At 39.2% G+C, this 18,709-nt stretch overlaps 2 protein-coding genes across 2 annotated transcripts; both read right to left on the bottom strand.

Moving 5' to 3' along the window:
* Positions 1–1,454: 1,454 nt before the first annotated feature.
* kcna1a (potassium voltage-gated channel, shaker-related subfamily, member 1a) lies at positions 1,455–3,962 on the bottom strand. The gene is made up of 2 exons (XM_083559976.1): positions 3,689–3,962; positions 1,455–3,264 (listed from the first exon to the last, which is right to left on the bottom strand). The coding sequence occupies exon 2, from the start codon at positions 3,035–3,037 to the stop codon at positions 1,559–1,561; it is 1,479 nt and encodes a 492-aa protein (XP_083416102.1). The 5' UTR covers positions 3,038–3,264; positions 3,689–3,962; the 3' UTR covers positions 1,455–1,558.
* Positions 3,963–4,403: 441 nt separating this feature from the next.
* Positions 4,404–12,072, bottom strand: kcna6a (potassium voltage-gated channel, shaker-related, subfamily, member 6 a). Its single transcript, XM_083560099.1, has 2 exons — positions 9,867–12,072; positions 4,404–4,718 (listed from the first exon to the last, which is right to left on the bottom strand). The coding sequence occupies exon 1, from the start codon at positions 11,492–11,494 to the stop codon at positions 10,046–10,048; it is 1,449 nt and encodes a 482-aa protein (XP_083416225.1). The 5' UTR covers positions 11,495–12,072; the 3' UTR covers positions 4,404–4,718; positions 9,867–10,045.
* Between the last annotated feature and the right edge of the window lie 6,637 nt (positions 12,073–18,709).

The raw sequence follows: 18,709 nt of genomic DNA, 5'->3' as shown, positions 1-18,709 counted from the left end.
CATACACACACTAATGCTCATCCTCAACACACTTGCTGTGGCAGGGGGCTGCCCTATTTCCATGAAATACCTAGGCACTTTCACCTGTCCTGTTGTTGAGAGGGTCAAAAGGCACTACAAATGAATAAAAAGAATTCTGCCGTATTTCGTGTTGCATTCCAATAAATAAAATTCATGACTGTTCAAAATTTGGACTGCAAAAAATGGAAGCATGAATTATAATTTGCTCGCTGGGTTGTTTTTTTTTCTTCTTTTCATCAAAGGCCCATGCACAGCATTATTTGTTATATTGATTTTAACAGATACTTAGTATGAGTATATGCAATTTTGTAGTATTATTTGTTTTGTTTTCTTTGCTTTTTTGACTACTTTTTAGATTAGAAAGTTTGCGTCCCTGTGCTGGGTCTTGCTCATGTTGTTTTTTTTTTTGTGTCACATTTCAGAAAATTTCAGGACTCAACGTCCATAGTTTCCCTGATAGTAACAATAACACTCCAGAGGAGTGTCTAAATAGCAACAAGCTGTATAATACTGCTGTCATGCATTAAATATACTAGGATACACAGTACCTTAGTTTGAATAGGCCATAATGCAAGTTATTTTAACATGCTATGATCCCATCAAGATCCTGTTTCCCTTAGGTTTAAACATTCAGTCCTTAAGATATGCTTAAATGAGAAGCATTTCAAATCATATCAAACCAGTGCACTTTTCATGGAAACGAACTATAGGGAATAAATGGCGAGGAAAAAAGATATCATATAGAATGAGGTAACATCTCACACATGCTGATATCAAAATGAGTCTAAACATGCTTATGATTAAGCTATTATTCCATCATTGTGCTGTCTTGCATCTAAAGGGCATGGCATCAAATCACTTGGTGATATCTATTACAGCTTCTGCTGGAAAATAGCAGCATTGCAGATGTCCATGAGGTGGTGTTTTTTTCCCTCACAGCATCCCAGCAGGTGATCAGTTTTGTTCATATAAGGTGCTTTGCTGGTCAGTAGGTCTGGAGTACTGAAGAGAGGGCCAAATATAGGCCAAACACTGTAGATGGCTTGGCTTGTCCTTGTGGAACTGAGTAATTTTATGCTTTTTGTTTTGGATGCACTGTGCAACTTGCTGATATGTAATCTGTAATCCATGCATAATGTTTCTACATCACTTCACTGCCAGCTCAAAAGAGCGATCCAGAGCCTTGTCCTCTCCATGGCCTTTTGGTTAAGTATGCATTCTGTACATTCGAGAGAGGGATGTTTTCCTATGCATAGCCTATGTGCATTGCCCTGTTATAAATTCATTAAACTAACTAACTATATATATATATATATATATATATATATATATATATATATATATATATATATATATATATATATATATATATATATATATATGTATGTATATATACATACACATGATAGGTATTTATGTCATATTTTCATCTCTTCCCCTTTCATCTGCAGAGAATAATAGTTGGAGCAGGAGTGCACAAGGGAGTTAAATAAAATGACTACTGAATCGCGACGTTCCTGTAGTACATATCTGGACTCTAAACATCAGTTAGCAGCTTACTTTTGTTAACACAATTTTGGTTAGATATTGGGTAATTGCCAGTTCTAAGGTTGGCATCTCTGAAGTTGTCCATACTGTTATTAATGTCTCCATCGATTTCCATATACTCAGACTTGCTGACAACTGAGGAACTGCGGCGACTGGAATCGGAGTCGGAAGCGATGTTGGGGTTACTCACATTCAGGAGCTGGGCTTGCTCCTCACCCTCGGTTTCCCTGTGGTAGAAGTAGTTGAAGTTGGATACAATGACAGGCACTGGTAGGGCAATGGTCAGCACACCAGCGATTGCACACAGAGAACCTACAATTTTGCCCCCTATAGTGACAGGGACCATGTCTCCATAGCCAACTGTGGTCATTGATACAACAGCCCACCAGAACGCATCAGGGATACTGCTGAAGTATGACTCAGCCTCATCAGCTTCTGCAAAGTACACAGCACTCGAAAACAAGATGACACCAATGAAGAGGAAGAAGATAAGCAATCCAAGCTCCCGCATACTAGCTTTTAGAGTTTGCCCTAAAATCTGCAGGCCTTTGGAATGTCTGGACAGCTTGAAGATCCTAAACACCCTGACCAGACGAATCACCCTGAGAATGGCCAGTGATGTTGCCTGTTCCCCCTTGGCCTCCTTACCTTCCGATTCTTCTGCCAGCTCTGTGCCCAGTGTAATAAAGTAAGGGATGATAGCTACAACATCTATGGTGTTCATCATGTTCTTAAAGAAGGCTGCTTTGCTGGGACATGCAAGGAATCGTACTATAAGTTCAAATGAGAACCAGATTATGCAGAGGGTCTCTACAATAAAGAAGGGATCTGTAAGGATGTTTGGTTTGTAGTAATAGGTGGTGTTCCCTACTTTCTTCATTCTCCCCGCAGGGTCCTCCTTTAGTTCTGGCAAAGTTTCCAAACAGAAAATGACAATGGAAATTAAAATGACCATGACAGACACTATGGCAATTCCTCTGGCTGGACCTGAGCTTTCAGGGTGCTCAAACAGAAGCCAGACCTGGCGTTGGAACTCACGTTCGGGCAAGGGTCGTTCTTCTTCTCGGATGAATCCTTCATCCTCACGGAACTTTTCCATTGCCTCAGCTCCAAGTTCATAGAACTTAATTTCTTCCGAGAACATATCCAATGGGACATTTACTGGCCTCCTCAACCGCCCCCCAGACTGATAGTAGTATAGGATTGCATCAAAACTAGGACGGTTCCGGTCAAAAAAATACTCATTTCTCAAAGGATCAAAATAACGCATTCTCTTCTTTGGGTTCCCAAGCAGAGTCTCTGGAAACTGGGCGAGTGTTTTGAGTTGTGTTTCAAAGCGCAGCCCAGCTATGTTGATGACTACCCTTTCAGAGCATTCATGGTCATCATGATCAGGAGAATACGTGTCCTGAGGATGCCCCGGGACAGCTGATGTTTCATCCATGTTATCTCCAGCCACTACGGTCATCCTGCAAGTCCAAGTCGAAGCACTGCAGGAGATGCGGGACTGCGTTTAGTGCAATGGAACAGACATGTAGTTCTCGTCCTGAATTCCTCCTTAGCTCACTTTCCCTGTCCTGCTTTGATTTTTGTGCCCAAAGCTATGAGCTAGACCAGTTTTCCTCAGTGTGGACCGACTGCAGCTCCCGCTGACTCCACCATCGCTCCTTTCCACTGCATCCGCTACTGCTGCCTCTGCCACATAGTCAGAGAAAAAAATGGATCGAACAGTGGAGATATTTGCTAGCTCAGCAATTTCCACTTCCATTATTTATTTATTTATATATATAGATATTTATTTATTTCCCTTGCCAGCTATCTTCTTCTGGGTCTATCCACATATCTACTTAAATGCTTTGTGAATCAAATGTGTACTTTCCAAACCATTGCTTTGCTCCAAGTAAAAAATGATCTGACATGACCATGTCACTTTTACTCTTAGCTCACATGCAGGCTGGGCTACTTCTCAGGACTGGAACCCTGGCTCTCACTCCAAAGCAATAAAAAACAAAACAAAACAAAAAAAAACCCAGCAGGCTTGACTTTTTGGAACTAAATAAAGAGAAGCAGTGCAGAGTAAAGCAAAGGCTCTTCATATCCACCAGGTACAGGTGCTTACCTCTTGAAGATATTGGAAGCGGATGAAATGCCTCTTGTCATCTAATAGTAGAGCTCTTCTTTCGTCTTGTGTTCATTCATTAGCACTTTACATGTCGTTTCGTGTGCGGACAGTCCTCTGAAGCTGCAGTTGGTTTATCCTTGGCTATATGACACCTGACCATCTTAAGTCGCAAGTGTTATTTCTTGAAAATAAATGGGTACTTTTAGATGCGCAAGGGATGAGAATGCAGGGAGAGCGGACGAGGAGGGGGGAAAAAGTGCTCACAAATGGAATTAAAAAACAAAAGCTGCAACCTCCCTCCTTCCGGTGCAGTGCGGTGCGGTGCTCGTGCGGCGGCACCTCGGCGCGTGAATAAGGTTTATACCGCAGGACAGACTACTGCTGCAGCTCGGAGGAAGGGTGGGGGGATGCATTAAAGTTGGGTTGGGGGTGGGTGGGAGGATTGAGAGGAGAATGTGTGTGTGTTGGGGGGGGGGTTGCTCATGCCATTTCCAGACATCACTGATTCAGCAGAAATTTCCTCTCTTTCGCGTAGACAAGAGGACGAGAGGTCTGCTTTATCTGTCCGCGCAAGCAACGGGGAATGGAGGTAGAAGAGTGCTTAAATAATGAGAGGTGGTGGGGGGGTGGGAGAGGGATCAATGAGGGGATATAGAGTAATTCCTTAATACTAGGCCAGTATACACCGGGTGCACATGGGGAAGCAGGGGAGCGCGAGGGTGGGGGAGGGAGTTCGACGCAATGCAGACCGGCTCTGTAACGCAGGCTGCCGCGGCGCGCGCGCTCCGCCACACACACACACACACACACACATCACAGAGCTCACGGCCAGGTCTAAACCGCATAGGATCATACTTTCTGAATAGTATATCACGCCACCTATGGGACACTTCCACCTCTGGGACAACGGGTCAGTGACGTAAGGCAATGAACAGAGCAAATGATGAGGTGTTCTCACTTCCTCTGGAGTGAACAGGACACCAGACGAAGAGTCTTGCTGAGCCTCCTAATTCAATATCAGTGCATCCTGGATTCATTATAGAAGAAAATTCTGATTTTTTAATCCCAGGGGTTTAAAGATCACACAATGCATGGCAATACTTTAACATAGGACATATTATGTATACAATTTGTATTTGGAAAACATATGCTGCATGCTATGGAGTAAAATACATGACCATACAATGACATAACAGCACATAGTTTATCTGCAGTTCCTAATGCTCAGGAGATATGATGTGCCAAACAGTGAGCATCATGATGAGCTAGTTATGATTTACTGAATGAACACATAAAAGCATGTATATACCTTATCAATCTATTCAAACTCTAACATTTACAGCAGGGGCCCTATCTGCATGCAGGAACTCCATTGTATTCTATTGAATCTGCATGCATGAACATTTTGTACTAGTACACGCTTTTGGGGAGTTAGAGTTGGTAAGGGTGGTAAGGCTACACCCAAGTAACCTAACCAAAGCTTAAAGTAGTGTATTGGCTGCATGGATAAAGATTGTGGGTCCATTTTTTAATATTAAGCAGTGTCTGTTTTATATGTTCCTGTCTATTTAAGGCACACTTTAAAAATTTTTTTGCACTTTCCTTTAACTGTTATTGAAAAATGTCCAAAAAAAATAAAATGCTATTTCTCCCAGCTGATGACAAATCAATGATCAAGCTGCATATTTTGAAACTATATGATAGCTATTAATCTAGCAATAGAAACTATATATATATATATATATATATATATATATATATATATATATATATATATATATATATATATATATATATATATATTTAGTTGTTATTATTACTATTGTTGATGACAGTATAATTGCTAGAATTATTTATACCACTTTTTTGATGTTGTTGTGCCTTTTCTTGAACAGCTTATAATAAAACTGTGCAGTAATTATTTAATTTCAGATTTCCACTAGAGTAGTATACTTTTACGTTTACTCATTAAATTCTGATGTACTTTATATAAGTGATTTTACACTGTACCTGCCAGAGAACATTTGCTCCTAAATATTAGGTAAAAGTATCAAAAAGTAAGAATCAGAAAATCAGTTGTTGTCACTGTGGAACATAATGTCATCTTTCAGCCAGCCTATGTTTTAAGGCTTAATGGTTTTCACCATGAGATGCTGTTTGGGCAGCAGCAGAAGCAGCAGAAGGAGTGAGCGCTTAACTGCTGAATGTCATAAATAAGAAATAGGCAGGCTTTTTCCATTCTGCAGTTTGCATCTCAATCACTTCCTTTCTTTTTGTCCTTTTGCTCTGCAAGAGCAATTCTGTCATTTATCTATGGTGGTGTCATTGGTACTACCTGACATTCACCATTAAGAAAATGTTTTCATATTTTTGGTGAAGAAAGCATTATTGATTCTTACCTTCTTGGAAAGCGGCAACATCTTATTATCTTACATATCAATCTGCTTCACGCTGAGTCGGCTAAGGCTGAGTAATGCTAATCACCAAGACCATCTTGTAGTCTTATAGTCTTTATGTCTTAATAAACTGTTTCCCTTTCTGAAAACTAGAACAGTTTTGGAGCTTTGAAGAACCCACTGGAAAACCCTTGAAGTTCAATAAAGTCCCAAACTCTAAAAGGGTAGCTTTAAATACTATTTGAATGTTAAAAAAAAAAAAAAAAAAATATATATATATATATATATATATATATATATATATATATATATATATATATATATATATATATATATATATATATATATATATATATATATAATTATACAATTATACATTCTATTTCTGCTTAGTGGGAAACTGAACCTAATGGAAAAATGTTTATCAAAAAATAATTTTATTTATCAAAAATAAAACAGAAAATGCACAAGCCTTATTGTATTGTGGTTCAGTTAAGTTCAGCAGATGTTTTTTCCACACAGTTTATAATGTGTTAAAATATCAGAAAAATTCTGACAGAAATGTAAAGATTACTTGGAAAATGTATTTTGTAATTGCTAAAACGGTCGCAAGTTTCATGTAAGCATGACAGATCATCTACAAATACATGAAGTACATTACATATACATTATTTTACAGGTTCAGTTAAGTAAAAAAAAAATTCCTGAGTAAATCAACTGTGTTTACCTGAATAAGAGCGCCTAGAGGACTCTACAATGTGACCACAAGATGGCGCCAGTTGACTAATTTATACTACACACATTCAGCAGTCACTTCAAAAGACCCCTGAGAGAAAAGACCCCATTTTCTCTTAGAACATAGTTCATTAAGATATCAATTCGTTCTCTGCTGTTCAACTTTCCTGTTTATAAACCTCTGTCCACTACAGAGGAGACACTTGATTAATCTACTGTTGTAGTCCATCTGGCAAAAAGTTTGATGTCATGCTGAATGTCCTGTGTGCTAAAATATTTTTCTGCATACCACAGTTGAATATAATGGTTATGTGAGTTAATGTGGGCTTCCTGCCAGCTTGGCTATTTCCCCCTAACTTTTCTCAACAAGGCTCACTGAAAGTGATTTTTTTTTCCATGCCTTGCTCTGCAAACTACAGAGACTGATATGCGTGAAAGAGAAGAAGAGCAGCAGTTTCTAAAATGTGCAAACCTGCCCAGATTGGCAGACTGGATAATGACAGAAATTTGCAGGTGCACTGGTATTCCTAATAAAGTAACCAGTAAGTGTAAGCATTAAGTTGCATGTAAACAATGTCCTTAATGCAACTTAATATTTACAATATCTTTTTTTTTTTTTTATGTCAACAAAGCACGTGGTAATTCATTTTTCTCAGTTCACATAAACATTTCTCTTGGTTTCTCCTGGAAACTTCGTATTTCTCATTTTTGTTCCTGGAGTTTTACACAAGTGTAAAGGAAAAGTTTTTTAATTTGCCAACTATGCCAGGGTTTTTATGAGACTACATTGTTCTCAAATGTAATAACATTCATTATTTTGGCCTTAGGCTTGTGACTATAAATCAGCCCTCTAATGTAAGCCAAGGACACCTTCAGCTGTAAGATCAATTCCACAAACCCTATAAGCACATGAACATTATCCTACACACTATATAATACTATACATTTTCTTTTTAAATGTGTGGAAGCCTCGAAGTTAAGTGTATATGTATAAAGGTAACTTTTATATATATATATATATATACACAGTGAGGAAAATAAGTATTTGAACACCCTGCTATTTTGCAAGTTCTCACACTTAGAAATAATGGAGGGGTCTGAAATTGTCATCGTAGGTGCATGTCCACTGTGAGAGACATAATCTAAAAAAAAAATCCAGAAATCACAATGTATAATTTTTTAACTATTTATTTGTATGATACAGCTGCAAATAAGTATTTGAACACCTGAGAAAGTCAATGTTAATATTTGGTACAGTAGCCTTTGTTTGCAATTACAGAGATCAAACGTTTCCTGTAGTTTTTCACCAGGTTTGCACACACTGCAGGAGGGATTTTGGCCCACTCCTCCACACAGATCTTCTCTAGATCAGTCAGGTTTCTGGCCTGTCCCTGAGAAACACAGAGTTTGAGCTCCCACCAAAGATTTTCTATTGGGTTTAGGTCTGGAGACTGGCTAGGCCAAGCCAGAACCTTGATATGCTTCTTACAGAGCCACTCCTTGGTTATCCTGGCTGTGTGCTTCTGGTCATTGTCATGTTGGAAGACCCAGCCTCGACCCATCTTCAATGCTCTAACTGAGGGAAGGAGGTTGTTCCCCAAAATCTCGCAATACATGGCCCGGTCATCCTTTCCTTAATACAGTGCAGTCGCCCTGTCCCATGTGCAGAAAAACACCCCAAAAGCATGATGCTACCACCCCCATGCTTCACAGTAGGGATTGTGTTCTTGGGATGGTACTCATCATTCTTCTTCCTTCAAACACTTTTAGTGGAATTATGACCCAAAAGTTCTATTTTGGTCTCATCTGACCACATGACTTTCTCCCATGACTCCTCTGGATCACCAAATGGTCATTGGCAAACTTAAGACGTGCCTGGACATGTGCTGGTTTAAGCAGGGGAACCTTCCGTGCCATGCATGATTTCAAACCATGACGTCTTAGTGTATTACCAACAGTAACCTTGGAAACGGTGGTCCCAGCTCTTTTCAGGTCATTTACCAGCTCCTCCCGTGTAGTTCTGGGTTGATTTCTCACCTTCCTTAGGATCATTGAGACCCCACGAGGTGAGATCTTTCATGGAGCCCCAGTCCGAGGGAGGTTGACAGTCACGTTTAGCTTCTTCCATTTTCTAATGATTGCTCCAACAGTGGTCCAACCAAGCTGCTTAGCAATTTCCCCGTAGCCCTTTCCAGCCTTGTGGAGGTGTACAATTTTGTCTCTAGTGTCTTTGGACAGCTCTTTGGTCTTGGCCATGTTAGTAGTTGGATTCTTACTGATTGTATGGGGTGGGCAGGTGTCTTTATGCAGCTAACAACCTCAAACAGGTGCATCTAATTTAGGATAATAAATGTAGTGGAGGTGGACATTTTAAAGGCAGACTAACAGGTCTTTGAGGGTCAGAATTCTAGCTGATAGACAGGTGTTCAAATACTTATTTGCAGCTGTATCATACAAATAAATAGTTTAAAAATCATACATTGTGATTTCTGGATTTTTTTTTTTTAGATTATGTCCCTCACAATGGACATGCACCTACGATGACAATTTCAGACCCCTCCATGATTTCTAAGTGGGAGAACTTGCAAAATAGCAGGGTGTTCAAATACTTATTTTCCTCACTGTATATATAGTAACCTTAACCCTAGACAAGGGTGGGTAAACTTTTTTTCTGAGAGTTAAGGATTATCCAACTTTTTTTGTTCATAAATTTACAACACATTATCTAAAACATACATTCTTAAAACCTCATCAGTCCAGGTTTATTTTATAAAAGTAATCCAAATGTTTGAATTAAATATTACGATCGGTAATTTAATGTGTACAAAATGTTTTGTCTATTTATTGATGTTATTTCGCTTTTTTTCCTGACCTCATTACCCACCAAACAAATGATGTCCAAGTTGACATCATTTACAGACCTACTTGTTTAAGAGTTATTGAGGTTTTGAATAAACCCATTCGATACAAGGGATTAGTCAAGCAGGCAAATAAGTATAAATAAAAACAATCATTAATTGTTAAAAAAAAAAAAAAAAAAATACCTTTTCCTGCTGAAGTATCCAGTTTATCTGACCAGCTACCAGTTCCAAAAATAAAACCACAGGCTGAGCTGATTAAATTGGTAGATGACTTTTGCAATATATTTGATAAAATGAAATACCCCACTCTCACTCTGAGAACTCGAATGCCCTTTAGAAATGTTTTGAGTTATTTGAGTTGCTCAGACATCTGTCAGCTTCCCTGTGTATTCATCAGGATTAAAATTACAGTATATTGAGAAATGTAAGTCATCATCATCATTATTATTTTCTGAGCACTCTGATATAATAAGCGTGACTTTACTTTCGCCTTTGGGCATGTTGTCCTCATCAGACGAGGTCACCTGGCGCCCGCAGGTCACATGCGTGTAGGTGCTGTTATCATCCTGGTTGGTTTCTCGATGGTAGAAATAGCTGAAGTTGGACACGATGACAGGCACCGGCAGCGCAATGGTGAGCACACCGGCCACTGCGCACATCGAACCGACTATTTTACCACCCAGTGTGACGGGACTCATGTCTCCATATCCCACTGTAGTCATTGTAACCACAGCCCACCAGAACGACTCCGGTATGCTCGTGAAGCTCGAATCGGGGTCGTCGACCTCAGCGAAGAAGACCGCGCTGGAGAACAGGACGATGCCAATGATGAGGAAGAAGATTAGCAGTGCCATTTCGCGCATGCTGGCGTGTAGCGTCCGGCCCAGGATCTGCAGCCCCTTGGAGTGCCGCGAGAGTTTGAAAATGCGGAAGACACGCACGAGCCGCACGACTCTGAGCACGGTCAGGGACGCGGCCTGCTGCGCGTTCCCGCGGTTTTCCGCGAGCTCCAGACCCAGCGTGATGAAATACGGCACAATCGCGACGATGTCGATCGTGTTCATTATGTCCTTGTAGAAAGCGGACTTGCTCGGGCACGATATGAACCTCATGAACATCTCGAAGGAGAACCAGCTGATGCACAGCGTCTCGAGGAGGAAGAACGGGTCCGTGAACGGGTTGCCATGCAAAACTTCTTCAGTCGTCCCGTTACCTGTTGCTTTTCTGCCCGGAACATCTCCAGAGCTTCTGAATTCTGGTAAGGTCTCCAAGCAGAAGATGACGATTGAAACTATAATGACCATTACTGAAATGATGGCAATCAGTCGGGCTGCTCTGGAGCTGTCTGGATACTCAAACAGGAGCCACACCTGCCGCTGGAACTCGGAGGTGGGCATCGGGCGCGTCTCCTCTTTGCTGAGACCTTCGTCATCGATGAAGCCCTGTATTACCGCATCATCAATCTCATAAAACTTGATCTCCTCCATGAAAATCTCCACCGGCACGTTCATGGGTCTGCGGAGCCTCCCGCCGGACTGGTAGTAGTACAGGATGGCGTCGAAGCTCGGTCGGTTCCGGTCGAAGAAGTACTCGTTCCGGAGCGGGTCAAAGAAGCGGGTGCGTTTGCGCGGGTCACCCAGCAGTGTATTTGGAAAGCGGGAGAGAGTCTTAAGCTGCGTCTCGAAGCGCAGCCCCGACACGTTAATGAACACTCGCTCGCTGACGTCCCGCTCGGTCCCGTCGGCAGGCGTGTGAACAGGCGTGGGCACGGGCACAGGCATGTGCGCGGGCTCAGGCGAATCCGCCGTCATGTTGCCCCCTCGGGTGTACCGCTTCTCGGTCCTCCACGATTTGCCCCCGCTCCACCAGTTTCTAGGGTCGGGCAAATCCAGCCTGGCGATTTACGTGGCACAAATTACGATGTGGTAATAAGAAAGCGGCTGAAATCGTTTTGTAGGAGTCGGATGATTAAAAGAAAGTGCCCCCCGGAAAACTTTCCCGGACTGTTTCAGACAGCGCGCGCACGTGGCAATACCTACGGATCGGTCACCTCGAGCTCTTTAAACAGCAAAGCCCACCCTGTGCATGATTGGCAAACTGACCCTCGGCCGGTGCATTGCTCTGTAGAAAAACAAACGCTCATCTCACTAAGCAACGACTTTCAATCCTCATGCTCAGCTTCAGGGCAAAGCCAGACCCCAGAACCTTTATATTATACATGTAATGTTTAGTTAGGGCTTATAGGTTTCAACCATGTTTCTCAGTAACAAACTGTACCTGATGCAGTTCTGGAGATCATTACAAAATGAAGCAAGTTTACTTTTGTAAAGAAAAATCAGACCTATTAAAAAACTGATATAACACCACAATGAATCTTTAAATGAAAAATTACATGTAACAGCTTGTTTTCTGAGACTTTTCCTGGATGGTTGCCTGTAATTATTTGCAGATGATTTTATTTAATCCAAAGTGATCTACAGCTGGGATCATGCAGCTGTTTGAACACTCATTAGCTGTGTGACCCACTCATACCCAAACCATGCCAAGGGAAATCTTACATAGTTTAGGAGGAAAAGCTGATGCATGCCAATTTGGTTTTGATAATGGTTTAACTGTGTAAGACAGCAAGCTGACAGTCACTAAGAAAATGAGTGTTTAGACAGGAAATTGTGTAACTGATATCAATATTGTGTCTAATCAATATTGTCATATAGCTGGTTGATTATCAGTGAAGTTGGTAGCAATGGCAAACGTGATGACAGTAATATTAACATAGGCGTAATGCCATTTTGTGCTTCATCATAATCACAAGGAATTGCCTTTTATAATAAAAGGTTACGCTTTTTTTCCCCCCCAGGCTAATATATTTTAAAGGCAAGCTAAAAAATTAAATATCTGCTAAGAGTGTCCAAGGCATTCTTTAAAAAAAAAAAAAAAAAAGAAGAAGAAGGCAAATCTGATCATCATGTGTTCATTAAAAGCCAGTGAAATAGGATATAACAACAGTGACAGTGATTATGACTTGATTTTTCAAGCTCAGGAGGGCTGTTAAAGACGCAAAATGCGTGACATTTATAAAATGTGACATTTAAAAAAACTCAGAGAATTAGAACTTTTCTTGATCATTTTACATCAGTTTAGATTTTCGTTTTGTAAAACATTAGCATCATGGTATTCCACATTTTTTAATCTGTTTACATAACGTTTTAATGCAAGAATGTGCAGCCAACTATGTGTCCAACAGCAGCTCACTTACCCTCAAGATTCCAAGCTTTTTTGTTTAAGTTTAGGCACACTTACGTTAATCAAAAGTACATAGTCAAACAATATATCCCAGCATAAGCACCCATATTTATTTAACAGCTTTTGAATTCGGGGCCAAAAACGGATCGAATTAAAAATTATGTGTGTCATTTCAGTTAATGAGTGCTACTGTGAGATGCGTTTTCATCATGGTTAAGTTGTGGTTGTGTTCTGACAGTGGGATATGGACAAGTTTATTCCCATAATTTTATACAATACACAATGCAATCCAGTTGAAACAGCTAGCATTGCTAACTGGGCCATGCACTGATTGCTTTTATCATATGTTTTTACTAATATCCAAAGTATTCCAAGTAATGCTCCGAGAAATGCGATCCGTTTTATAATTAACCTAACATCTGACATGGATAATAAAAATGAAGAAACACAGAAAGAAAGCATATCAAGACCAATTTTGCTCCCATTTACTGAAGCAGTGAACACAAGGTCCTCGTAAAAATCAAGGCAATGGAAACTTCAGGCTTGAGTGGCATCTGAGCTCCATTTGAGGACAAGATGGTAAGGAAGCCAAAATAACACTCCCAGCAGTTACAGGCTCTGGTTTTACAGCTATAAACATGAGGAACAAGTTGCAAGGCTGATGATTTAAAAGAGAGCACACAGTGCGAATAATTATGTAGGAAAACCCACTAATATTTATTAGAATAATATTCGGAATAAAAATCTCATTATTTATGTATGAATGTAGAGTTTTGTGCAATATTTCTCTTTATATTTCTTCGTGTTTGCTGTAAGTTTCTTTAGGAATAGTTCTTCTAGAAATTGACTATTCAAAATAAATATTCAAGAGTGTTTGGGAAAAGGATGCTAGGATTTATTTGAGCTCTGCAGAAATGCTTTTAGCTGTTTCTTGTTTACTCAAAAGATGAGGGAAAAAATCTGAGCCACACCTCTGTGAGACCCTTCCGTAGATTTCGTAGATACTCCGGATCCTAGTTTAGGCTCTAGCATCAAGTGACATACATGTGCTTCCTGCTGATAATTTGTGACCCTGCTGTGTTCACTGACAGACTGTCTACATGAGGCAAAACGAGTCACCACTCATCATACCAGCAGCCATACCTCACGTACTAAGCCACTGAGTTACAATGTTCTGGATTTGTATTTGTATTTGTAGTGAATAGTATATCACAGGTTTGACTGCATATGAGTTTCACATGCTGAAGATGGGTCAAGCTGATCAGAGGATTAAGGATATTTATTCAATTGTAAAGAAATTATATGTATATGTATAAGTAGCAATATTTCTGGTCATATTGAATTCTTTAATCTGATTGGTTAGAAGATGTGGATTAAATTTCTATAACAACAGCTCTGACAGTGAAGCCTCATGCAGTTCAATCAGTGGTGGATGAAGTACACAAAACATGTAATTAAGTTTAAGTAGAGGTAAAATATTACTAGGCAAATTATTACTAAAATTGCTCTCTGTAATCTTTCACTTGAGTAAAAGTACAGAAGCATTTGCCTTTAAACCAAACACAATCAACACAAGTTCAAAACAGAGCACGTGTGCTACCCTGATTGGTGGCTTCCTACGTGGTTGACCAGTTAAGTTTGTATCCAATCATTATTTAAAAAGGAACGACTGATTTCACAAAATGTAGTTATTTTAAAGAAAGATATTTGACATTGAAACGCGATGAAGTTAAAATCTCCCCAAATGGAAATGTAAAAAAGCTACTCAAGTACAGTAACGAATTGCATTTACTTGATTACTGTCCACTGCTGAATTCACTTACACATATGATTTATATTAATGCTTTTTTTCATAGTACAAACTAATAGAGACCTGTTTGATGGACACTCGCATAGTCTAATAATAATCATATTTTTAAAAGTTCTTAACAAAAACATATACAATTAAGAAATAGTGCATTCACACTACTGAAGTTATACTGAATATTACAATGGCTAGGATTCAACTATAAACACAAGACCTCAGGTTTATTACCCCAAACACAGTACAGTATATATAGAAATCAATATAAGGTAACTGGCATTTGGAACACATATGACAAAAGAATGTGCTGCAAACAGAAAGAGATGCTAAAGCAGCCATGTTCACTTATATCCTGTTAACAAATAGTTATTAGCAGGCTAGAAAACAACTATTTATACATTCCTGTAATAAGTGTATCTGGTAAAATTGGCTTCCCTTGTTGGGCTTTTGTATTCTTTTCATGCTTATTTATCATTTACAGAAGAAATCTTTGGTGCCAGCACATTGTAAACCATATTTGTTTTGGCCACAGGTAAGTCTTCAGGATAGGAGAGTTAGCAAGTTTTGGTTTCTTGGTAACATGACAAGCAAATTAGTTCTTCTCAATTTAGCAAAAGCAGATGATGTTTGTAACTGCTGTTTGTAACTGCTACAACATAAATAATAACTGGAGCTAACTTGCTCTTTTTGCACAAAATATGTTAGATGTTACACAAAAAACTAATTATTAAGTATTTTTTTTACCCACATATAGCATGTGGGCAGGGGATAATGCAAAGCAATCATAGGTTGATTCTATCTACTATACACAAAAAAATAAATAAATTATTTAAAACTGCCAATCAATTCAGACATGCTTTTTATATCTTTGAATAGAACGACACAGCAGTTTTTAGATTTTGGCTCTGCCAACAGGAAATAATGCTTTGCCCGAGAATGGATGGCAGGGATTCCCAGGAGTATAAAACTCTGACAGTGGGAAATATCATATCTTTATAGATTGCAGCAGCCTCACCCATGTAGATGAAGGACATCCCTGCAGAAACAAGATACGTCCATGCCCTTCAACATACGTACTGTTTTCATTTCAGACCCTTGGAGTGAAGATGAATTGACATAGAATGCTCCGTCTAAGGTTTAGCATTGTTTTGTTGGAGTAACTTTATTTGTGGTAACCTAGTGACATTTACATTCCACCACGGATGCCAGACTTGATACCATAAACCTTGTGTTTTTTAACACATCTTCGTGGTACAGTAGATCTGCATCTAAATGTAGCTTGAATGAGCCTAAATTGAAACTTGTTCTGGATATAGTTCATGAGCTCACAAGCAATGGCTCCTGTCACTACCACCTTCTGTGAGTGTCTAAAGTTAATATAGATGAACAGGGGCCATGAGGGTTGCGTTCATTCATAAAACAGAAAACACTGCTCAGTGAGCTGTGCAGCAAACTATATTAGCAAAGGCACGTGTGTTAATTAAAATATGGAAGATTTTTAGTAGGCATAATCCAATTAGTCATCAGCTCCTCCAGTCGGCTTCTGGAGCATTCTGTCACTATGCCAGGATCTTGGTTTGGTTTGGCTGGGGCATCACATCCAGAATGAAAACCTTCATTCAGTAGTATCAGTTGATAAGATGTAAACAGAAGCAGTTTTTCTTTCCAGTAACAGGTGCTAAGCCACCATTAGCCCACATCTCCAAGGGGAAGTGTGCTTATGTGAAGTGCATGTATACCAATGAAGAAAGCGTTTGTTTAAGGGAAGTGACAAAATTTCACTTACAGAAATGTTTATTGCCATTGAGTAAACCTCTGAGCACCTGCTGTTACAGCTCAGTGGGTTCATTCCTTGAGCTCTTTCACAGATCAATTTCTTTAAAGGTGTTGCAGATCAAGGCTTCCTCCCAGGAAAGCTGATACAGAGACACGGCATCGCGCCAGTTCCTGGCGTTTGATTGCCACCAATTTTAGCACGCTGACAGCTGGGTTGATGGACATGTTTATACTGATAGGTAAGCAAGGCACGAAGCAAGGGAATGAAACCTAAGCTTAGAGATCCGGAAGGCTGGACAGTTGCATACACCTCTCAACCACTGCTTCTTTCCGGATTATGATTACACTCCTTGATTAGGCTTTGGCCTTTTTTAGTATATGCACTCAGTCTCCAGAGGTGGAATGTCTGCAGAGACTTGTCACAAGACATCCTGTTCAACATGGATATGTACTGGTTATAAATCAGGAAGAATACCAGAGTTTCATTTTTATAGAGTTTAAAAGCAACAGTTTTCTCCTGCACAAGCAAAAGCTAGAAACATAAAAAGTATTTGTTTTTCTCTGCAAGATTCAGAGTGTCAGCAAAAATCATATTGGTACACTTTTACATATAATTTTTTATTTTTTTTTAAATAAATACATTTCCAAAGGCTCTGTATATTATTAATGATTCTTAGATTATTGCTTTAAAAAGTGGGTTTTATGTTGAAGACTGAAAAATACTAAATTGTAGAGGTCTAGGGTTTGCCAAGGCTTCCAGATTGAATCTACACTCGGTATCAGTGCGCCTCACAGCATCAGGGCACATGTACCATGTCTGTTTCTGTCAAGTTCTCAGGTTTCCTCTTAATTAACTATGGTAATTGTGTGAATGTTTGTGTTCATGGAGCTCTGCAATTTTGTCCCACCATGGTGTTGCCTCGTGTTCAGAGACCCATCACAACCCAGACTAGAATAAACAAACTTTTTAGGTTTTTGAAAAAAATTGCATTATTTTATATGAATTAAACTAGCATACTAATGTCATGAAAACTTTGTGACTTTATTAATATACAGTAATCCTCCGCTTTACCGCGGTTCGAATCTCGCCCCCCTCCGGTTTATTGCGGAATTGCATTTGCCACATAACTAAATTGTAGATAGACAAAAAAAAATAAAAAACTTTAGGGATTTGTTTTTATGGAGTTTTATGTTAAAACAATGAAACTTATTAATCAAAATATAATTATTAATTATAAAATGAAGTAAAATGTTATTACAGTACTGTATACATAAAATACGGTTTTGGGGGTGGCGTCCGTTTATCGCGGTTTTTCGTTTATCGCTGGCGGTTTGGGAACGTAACCACTGCGATAAACAGGGGATTACTAATACTATTAGCTATGTTTTCTTCCTGCCTATGTACAAAACATAGATACTTGGCTAAATTTCTCACAGCTGCCATGGAACACCACCCAATAGTAAGTAATATCATAATAAATCCTTCTCTCCATCCTGTCCATATATTTAATAGGAAAGAAATACATTTGAATTGATTATACTTTGTTTGTTACATATTTACTAAAACATTTTGGGTATACTGTATTGCTAAATACTTCCTGCCCAAAGCTCAACCAATGTGCAACTTTGGAAAAACTGTAATTTTACAGCCAGACAATTTTGTCCCCCAAATGAAATACAGAATTGACTGCAATTGTGTCATTTCTGGCCCATATAAAAAAAAAAAAAAAAACAGATAAAATCCACTGGGTCAGTTTCTCATAACACACTCACCATTGTAATAACATGGCCATTATGTGACCCTTCTTTGGAGCTGCATATAAATTTGCACGTAAGATTGATGTGTGTCTACACATATATCATAGCTTCAGAGGCCAGCTATGATGCACTACAGGTCAGTTGTAACTTTATCTGGGACAGGATCCTCCATCTGCACTGCTGGGGACTAGTTACTATAAATGTCCACAACAAAGTGAACAAGTTGTTATGGTTACAGTGGTGATTCAAAAGTATATCCAAACACACAGCTTCCTTCTGCATCTACATACATAATCAACATATTTAACACAGGTCATGCCAATATAAAAAGCAAAGCTTTTCTTTCATACAGAATTCATTTTATTTAGCAGTTTCTGTTATTGTAGGTTAATTGTAAGGATTTATGTAATGCTATTAATAAATGTACCTTTGATTGTAATACTCT

This window comes from Silurus aristotelis (genome assembly GCF_946808225.1).
Source record: "Silurus aristotelis genome assembly, chromosome: 14".
NCBI classification, from domain to species: domain Eukaryota; kingdom Metazoa; phylum Chordata; class Actinopteri; order Siluriformes; family Siluridae; genus Silurus; species Silurus aristotelis.
The sequence above is the reverse complement of the archived record's forward strand: the minus strand, read 5'-3'. Positions and strand labels throughout refer to the sequence as shown.